The following is an 8,945-nucleotide window of genomic DNA, read 5'->3' on the forward strand; positions in this document are numbered from 1 at the left end:
TGAGGTGTTGCTTTTTAAAACTGTGATATGGTCACTTCAAAATGACAACATCTTGGCAAAAAGGCAACTTTTGTACCATTATTTTCAGCGCTAATACACACGGATTACCATTTAAAAGCCTAAATCTTAGCACAGCACCCACTCCTGGGGCAAGCTAAGCACTCAGCAGCCACAGAAGCATGTTAAGGCAGAAGATCCTTCAAAGAATTAGGCACTTACATTAGTTGCGATGTACTAACAGCTAAGTCAATGTTATTTTTATTTCTTCATTAGTGAAACAGGCACCTAATAATTGGATATATCGTATCCAACAACACACCACACAGATATCAAAAGCTTCTAGGAGGCTATTTAGGGGAAGAAGCTAAACTTCTCATGCTCTTCATCCACAAAATAAAACAATTCTTTCACTAGTACATTTAAAGAATGGAATTTTCCCAAAGTGTAAAGCAGAGAGTCAGAGTGAGTTAAATCCATTTAATAATATCGATTAGTTTTTTATACATTGTCATTCAACAAGGCCACCCACAGCTTAATTATCACACTTGGATGGATAAATTACTCTAGCAAAAGATTGGTTTTAATTTTCTAACAGAAGGAAAGGAAACAAAAATAACTAGGCCAGCTTCCCTTTATATTGCCCACAGAACAGCAGAACCAATGACCCGGAAAACACATACTGAAGAGCACAGAGTAGTAATCTAGGTGCCGTATAAAAGGTCTTCATTTGCTTCAGTACCTCACTTCAAAATTCTTTCACTCTATGCTCCTGACCGGCTTAGCCACCAATTTCCTCCCAGTGAACAGTAAAAGCAAACGTACATTCACTGCCGGTATGATTGTTTTTCCACCTGACTCTCCCATCTCTTATCAGCAACTTCAACAACAGTCTCCATGTTGGAGAACTGGCGCTAAATTTGACAAACAAGGGAAAATATTTCCCTTAGGCGTCATTACACTTATGTCTTCAGCCCACGTGCAGCACTACTGTGACCACATGGTGTTGATTTTTCTGATTGTATTTAAAAACAAACTCAACAAAAGGAACTTAGATAGATTTTTAAGGCAACCCAGAAAACAAGTGCTGCATGAAAACTGGTACAGGAAATTAGCGTTTTAGATTAGAATTTACCCCATTTACCTTCAAAGGCAAACTAGCCTTCTCTCAATCCACACACAAAACTGCTGAAATTGGCAATGAACTTATTGGAGTTCAACAAGTTCTAAGATAGTTATTTACTGTAGTAATTCTGGATTTGGGGTTGTGAACTTTCTTGACATATTATAAAAAATACGCTGGTTATTTTTTTTCCCCTTTTGATATACTTTCTATTTGTGAACCAAGACAGATATCCAAAGCAATCATTCTGTGCTATGGGAGCATTCATTAGTGCAAAATGTTCTAACTTAAACTAGTCTCAAAAGAGTTAACAGTGTAATAAATGGAAGACACTATAAATTGAAACAGTACAGTAACCTTTGTTTCAAACATAATTCACAAGCAGTGCCAGCAAACTGAAACAGAACCACTCTGTTTCAGACTTCATGTAACTGGCTAAATTTCCATACTCCTATGCTTTAAAGGTTATTAGTTTTTAGTCAACTTTATAAGGGTAAGTCAACATTTTTCATGGCAGGAAGCCCAACATTATTATTTTTATTAGTCTGCTACTAGTTAAATTGGCCTAAGATTAAACAGTTCTAATAAATGCCCCCAAAACTCGGAGTTTAATAAAAAAAAAAAAAACCATCCCACATTCAAGCTCTGTTCCACAGGATGTTATCAGTTTTTAACCTTCAGCAGGATAAAAAAACAAAACAAACAAAAAAGGTTAAAATAGAAAAAACAACCTATGTTACAACACAGTCTCTTAATACAGCAAACACTTAACCAAAAAATAAATTCAGCCAGGCATCTCAGGCTTTTTGCACCTTCAGAGAGAAGCAAATCTAAAACTAGAACAACATTCTCAATTGTTACTGGTGCTAATAAAGGCTGTATTTTTTTAATACTTGAAACAGCAGAGAACTTGCCTTTGCTTCATAGTATCGTAGAAATACTCTGATCGGGAAATTCTAGAACATTCACTCTTTTAGAGCTAAGTGATGGTCAAGAAAAACAAAGTGGGTGACTCTAAAGCAGTTCTAAGTATAGTTCAGTGTTGCACAAAGGTTAACTGTAATCATCCACACAAATCCACCCTAAAACCTGGGAGAGGCATCCCACTAGTAAAACTGCCAGCATTGCAAGAAGACTTTATTAAGTGATTTAAGTAAATTGATACGTAAAGGCAACTTGATCGGCCAATAAATTGTGTGTACTAGTGATACAACTTTCCTTCAAATCCACAAGGTTCCATCCACCACCCGTGCTCTCTGATGGGAGCAGGAGGAGGTTTGTTATTCCTCCTCTGCCAGTCTCCGCAAAACCAGCAAGCAAATAAAGCAAAAGCCAGAGACATTTTGGTTTAATCACAGCGTTATAAAGAAGAGGACCCGAAATGGTAGTCGGGGTACAATGAAAAGCCATACAGAGAAGCGGTGACGTATTCTCAGTCGAAGAAGATCAGCTGAAGTTTGCAACACACTATCGCATCGTGCTCATCAAAGATTGGCTCCTTGCCACAAATAGGCTGCCCTCATTAGACCTCTTAAGGCCCCAGATTTCTTTTGCTGTATGCAAGATGGAACCACTGAAGTGTCAGTAGCGTAAGGACAAGTTGCATGCAGCTATCTTGACTGATCATTGGTCTGCAATATCCAGAAATCTATATGTCTACAAGCAGTTAGGAAATGAAGGCCAATTAACAGAAAAACCTCACACTGAGGTGAATTAACACAAGTAACAGAAACTCTGAAAAACCCAGACAACTAATGTAGAGTTGATTAAATAATGCATTTCCTCTCATTAGAAGCTGCTTGTACAGACTACCCAAGAAAGACCTTTTCCATTCTGGAACAAACTGGATATGAAGCTGGACTGCCAATTAACAAGCAGACATCATACGGCAAGTTACTGAATGGAAAAATAAAGGCAAGCTGTTTGTTTCAAACTGCCATTAAGCAGAACAGATCAGTAATTCCAAGTGTGGGGTTTTGACATGTTTCCACGTTTAGCTCACTGCAGTTACACTGCACATGAACCTACCTGAAATATATCAAAACTGCAGCTTGCTAATATTTCATTAAAAATGAAATACATACATTTATGAAGATCAAAGAAAATTCATGACTTGCAGTTTATCTCAATCTTTTGGCCCCTCTCCCTCTGGCTCCATGCCTGGTTCTCCTGTTAATGATGTGCCATGGCCCAGAGGCCTGTGGGTTACCCTTCAGGTTAGTTTTCCTGCACTCCCCATGCCGAATTAAACACAGTCTGGAGCACGAGGCAGCCTAGACCTCCTGCACACCAAAATAGTGAGGATATCAGGAGACAACAAAAGCCAGATTGCAAACAGCCCTGATTCCTAGGTCTAAGATTTCTGCAGCATGAAAGATGTAAGCAGACATACAACATACTGGAAACACAAAGGAATTCTATGCCACCGTTGTAGTTTTTGGAGCCTAAACCTAGGCACTGTATTAGATCCTGTACAGCAGAACAGAACATCCTTACTCTGAGGAATTCATGTCTTCCCATGACTTCAGACCTTTAAACCTCATTCTGTGACTGTGCGAGCTCTTTCTTATCTGCTGCCCATCCACTGCCTCTGCTTCACTTTGTTTCCTTTAGAGGGGTGATAAGGGAGCTGCTTTAACCAGTGCAACATAGCAAATGGTGTGTGTATATATATCATTGGGAAAGATGTGGGGCTCTTTATACCTTAAAGCAAGCAAATTTCAAGTTTTACTGTCTCTACTTTTGCATTATGGAAAAGCTGGAAAGAGCCCAACACCTCTGTACTGTTTACGCCTAGAATTGTACTACATTATTTTATGTGGGGTATGCAATGATGTATGTAAAGACCTTATAGTATTTCCTATATTAACTCGTTCCTCAAACATTGAAGTGTTTTGTTGCCCTTAAACTGCCTTTAGAAAGAATTATGATGACTGTACTTTGACTAGAGGTACACTACTAGCCTTTTCTCAGAATCCAGATTTTTACTCTTCACATACATTTCGGACATTTTATTTCTCACTGGTTTGCGACTGTGCTACTTCTACAGAGTTTATGCCAAGGAAGCCAGTTTTCTAAGTAGAAAACCTCCGTTCTCTTTTGCGCCACTGACTTGTTCCTCAAAAACATTCCTGGTTTTCCATTGCTGCTCTGCAGGCTCCTAGTGAAGTCCAAGAATAAGGAAGAATTAATCTATTGCCCATAAAGCTTCAGCTTGTTACCCAGAGACCCAGCTGGAAATTTGGGAAAATTTTAACAGTTCAGTATATGCTCAAGTTTTTGGCTGAATTTCATCCCATATAAGTACTATTGTACTTGATCTTCCAGACTATATTTTGTATTTGTTCAAAACAAACACTAAAAGATTACTGTTTAATAAGATCAGAGAAAATATTTTATAATCACGAGTTCTGATTTAAAACCAAAACACAACATCTCTACAGCAGAAAATCTGTTCTATTCCATGTTTATCAACATTTATGCACAAGTCAGGTTATTAAATAAATCAACCAACTTCACATGTTAATAATTAAAATGAAACTCCAGTTTTCAAAACCACAAATTCATAAACCCCACACAACAAGCTAGCTTTCTGGTGTAGTAACACAAAATTGTGGTAGAAGGCGCCCAATAGCTTTATTTAGACTTGTAAATACTAAAGGGTGAAAGAACAGCTTAACATTAGAGATTGAGAAGAAATGTGGATTTCCCCCCGGCCCCATACTGACAGACTTCAAAGAAACAGGCCGCATACATCTATCCTTTCCCAAAGAGTAGTTTTCACTTCTGCTTCCTTAACCAAATTTTTAGAGTGGCAGGTGGTCTTTTCATACCCTCCTAAGACAAACAGGAAAATGTTTAAAAGTTGATTTTTCAGAATGCTGGAAATCCATCATACTCTCAGAAAACAGCCTGAAAGCATCGGGTGCATTTTCTTAGTCATATAAAACAAACTGAAAGATTATAAATCCAAAACAACTGTTTGCACATTGTAATTTTGATTGATCACATCTGTTATTAGATGCTTCCTCATGCTCTAAGCTTCCATTAGGACTTTTTCTTTGAATTTTGACTGTAATTAAGCTGCCCTTCCTAACTGTAAGAGAGCAACACTCCAACTCTTCAGATTTGACAATTCCATTAATTCACAAAAAACCCTTCATGCAGTAAAGGCTAAACCCACATTTCTTTACTATTATGGTTAGTAAAATGAGTACCCTTAAAGAGAACCATTTGGTACTTAACAACTTGTGTTTTACATAGATGCATACGTACACACACACACTCTCTCAGGATGTTAGTTTTCAAAAACACACAGTTAAAAAAAAAATCCACTTTCATTAATTGCAATAATTAAATCCCTTTATGTAAAGGTACACTGAAAAGCAAGACTACAGCATCTTCTTCTTAGTTCTTTGCTTAGGCATCATAATGAAATAGTAACTTGGCTTATATTACTCTTACTTTAGATCTATTCAACTGCTGGAGATAATTAATCTTTGACGTAGTTATATTAAATGCACCCAATATAGTAAGTTGTCTTCAAGCTACTCAGCAAACACGACTAATGAAGAAGGTATATATTTAAGTGATAAAAACTTCCAGAGAGAAATTTTATCCTTCCTCCAGTGCAGCTACACAGAATCCTTAAGGTCACTCACTGTTTTCTTTCCAAACAAGCACACAAAGCAACGTTAACCTGAAGTATGAAATACTTAAGTCTTTCATGAATATTGTTCCTGAAAAGTTTCACCGTTTATGAGAATTTTGCAAAGGAATATGTTGAATTTGGGTGAGTAAGTAAGATTTTTAATGTCACTTGAAACGATTTCATGCTTTTTAAGAAACAGACAGAGTAGTCAACCTGCTGATGGGGCAGTTTTCAGTTAACTGTGTTATCGTATTAATTTCTTGGTTTATTACTGATGAGGAAAAGACAGACAATGCTTTAAGACACCGTTTTCCAGATTGCCTCCACTCAACAAAGCATATAAGCAGTTTCTGCGTAAGTCGAACAACTTGTAAGTAATGGTTAGCACTGGAATAAAATACATATAAGTGACTTTAAACTACATATCTAAAGCAGGTATTTCTCAATGAGCTACTTAAAAGATTAATTTCAATTGCTTAAAATGAGAGAGGACAAGAAACTAGATTCTTTGTTCCTTGCCTTATTCCAAAGGAAAGTTCGACATCTAGAGAGGGCAGTAAAGGATGCCTAAAGAAACCAAGTATTTATACACGGAAGCCTATTTTCAAAGCACATTACTTTTCCCCAAGGCAATACAGATGACGCTATAAAGAAAAATAAAGTTGCAACCGTATCACCAGCAGATTATGTACCTCCGTCTCTTTAGCTGGGCTGGTCACCGTCTGCACATCCAAGGCACAATTCGCTCTCTTGACGGAAAGGTAAAAAGGATAATCCTTGGCCACCATCGTGGCTGCAGGAGGAGCGGTTTCGGGGGTCACAGCTGAATCTGTCCGAGCACAAAACGCGAGGACAAAGCTGAGCCTCCCCTCCGCGGCACTCGGCAGCTCTGCCCCGGGCTCCGGAGCGCGCCAGCCGCCAGCGCTCCAATGGGGCAGGCCCGGCACCAGCGCCGGAGCCGCGGCGCTGCCCCTGCCGGACCCGCCCCGGGGCGGGCGCGGGGCGGGGAAGCGGCTCCGCGGCACCGGGGAGAGGAGCCCGCGGCGGCCGCTCCCCGACACCCGCCGCCCGCGCCCCTTTTCCCCTCCGCTGCGGCCTTACTCCCTTACCGGCCGCGCAGCGCTAGGAACATCTGTTACCAGCGGAAAATCTAACCCGGCGTTCCTGCTCGCTCCGCACAGGGTAACTGCAGTTCAGTTACTGCTGGGCTCTGCAGACAGCTAAGTACCCGACAGAAGCGCAGGACTTCTGGCAACTAACAGCAGCCCCAAATGGCACAGTCGGCATGTCCCAAATACCGACTGCAGTCCTAGGGACGGCAGCGGCATCTATATTCTGCGTGCAGAAGGAATGCCGCATCATGTTATGCTGCCACAACATACAGCACTGCTTTTTTTTTTTTTCTTTTTCTTTCCTATTTTTCTTCTTTTTTTGTTCACCCATATTGTTGCTTCTTCCTGTCTGGCAAGCAGGACCAGGAGTTTGTTTCTTGTGTTTTTAAAGTTCCACTTTTGTTGCTATTGTTTAGTCAAAGAGCTCCCCTGCCCGCACCCCTCATTGTAACAAGCTGAGAAAGTGGAAAAATACCTTTGCCTAACACATCTCATAGGGCATTTCAGCGTCTGTGCAGCCAGGCAAATTCTGTTTGATGTCTACCTTAGGACAAAGGTAGGGAAAATTTCCTGAAAAGACAGAGGAAGTGTTAGGGCCCCTGTCTGCAATACCGGATCGATCTGACAAAAAGAGCGTATGTATGGGAGACAAGGAAAAGGAAACTGAGGAGGAAGCTGGACAGGGGGAGGAGGAGGGAAAGATATTTTCAGCCAAAGGGAAGCAACACAACCAAGAATAACTTTACACAGTTTGAAAGAATTAACTGGTTTTAAAGGCAGACTGTACGATGGATGTTGCTTTACAAGCATTTATTTTCCTAAAGGTTGTTAATCAGATAACGATGTCTTTAGAACAGGCTTAGTCAAATGGCAGATGTAGTCCTCATTTGGACACTTGCCTTTGACTTCACCAATATCCCGAGCGTATAACATCTCTCACACTTACCTGCCTAGGCCTTTTCAGGAGCAACTGCAGTAGAGCCAGAGATGCTATCCTGCTGCCTCTTATGCAGACCACTCTATTTTGTAGCAGTCCCCTCATAAAACAAAAAACCCCACTAGTTTCCCAACTCCACAATTCCTGGAAAATTGCTAGAACAAAGTTATCAGTACTTCTAGATGTTCAATTATTCTAGAAGAAAATGTGACACCTGAACATTTTGAGTGTTATGTGCAGTACTGCTCTCCTCATCTCCATCATAGTAAGATGGGACAAGGTTCACTGAAAGCAAAAGTGTTGACAAGAGGCATTGAACAGCTTTCATGTAGAGAATAGTTAAGCAGACAGGATATTTCAGAGAAGAAAAGAGAAATCAGAGCAGGTGTGATAAAGAGCTACAAACCATGAGTGACAGAGAAAGCAAATAGGGAATAATTTGTCACTGCATTCAACTAGAGGGAAAAACAACAGTGCATCAGATGAAACCAGACAGTGGCAGATTCAGAGCAAAGAAAAAGGAGCTAATTCTTCACATTACGAACAATTTTTGTGTGATATACAGTGGAAGCATTTGTTACGAGATGCTGCTGCTAAGAAAGCTTCTTATACACAAGTTCTTGCCTACTGGGACAGTATTTTGGGGAAACATCATGACAGGCTATTTCTGTTTTGTACTCTTCCCTAAGCATCTACTGCTGACCACCAGTGGAGATTTGGTATTAGGTTAGATCAATCTTTGCTGCAGCCGCCTTCCTTTCCATATTTCAGAAAATATAAAAAGAATGTAGCATTTTATTTGAAGACTAGCTGTCTTACCTGAGGATTTCTGAAGCTACAAACAATTATTTCATTCACAAGGATGTGCATTCATTTTTGCAAGTCTTCTTCAGTGTGATGTTCAGAGGACATACCTCTGAGCGCAACCTCGCAACGTTGGACAGTTTCGCCTCACATTTCAACCACATCAAAACACCAATGCACACAGGTTGTATAAAATGGTCAAGAACCTCCTGAGAATGCTGCAGCTGCTGTGTAACCATTTAAGTTCAAGAAGCCTTGATTTCAAATACCATCTGTGTATGTTTGTATATGAATGTGTATGCTAACACCATTTTAAAAAAT

The 8,945-nt window shown here is 39.9% G+C and overlaps 1 protein-coding gene across 2 annotated transcripts in view; it reads right to left on the reverse strand.

Moving 5' to 3' along the window:
- The window catches only part of ARHGEF3 (Rho guanine nucleotide exchange factor 3), a 29,512-nt gene extending 22,953 nt beyond the window's left edge, over positions 1–6,559 (reverse strand). For both annotated transcript variants that reach the window (XM_009489216.2, XM_075713791.1), the window contains exon 1: positions 6,464–6,559. In XM_009489216.2, the coding sequence (XP_009487491.2) occupies positions 6,464–6,559 (96 nt within the window). The remainder of the gene's footprint in view (positions 1–6,463) is intronic.
- Positions 6,560–8,945: the final 2,386 nt, after the last annotated feature.

The sequence above is a fragment of the Pelecanus crispus genome, chromosome 7 (genome assembly GCF_030463565.1).
Source record: "Pelecanus crispus isolate bPelCri1 chromosome 7, bPelCri1.pri, whole genome shotgun sequence".
Lineage (NCBI taxonomy): Eukaryota > Metazoa > Chordata > Aves > Pelecaniformes > Pelecanidae > Pelecanus > Pelecanus crispus.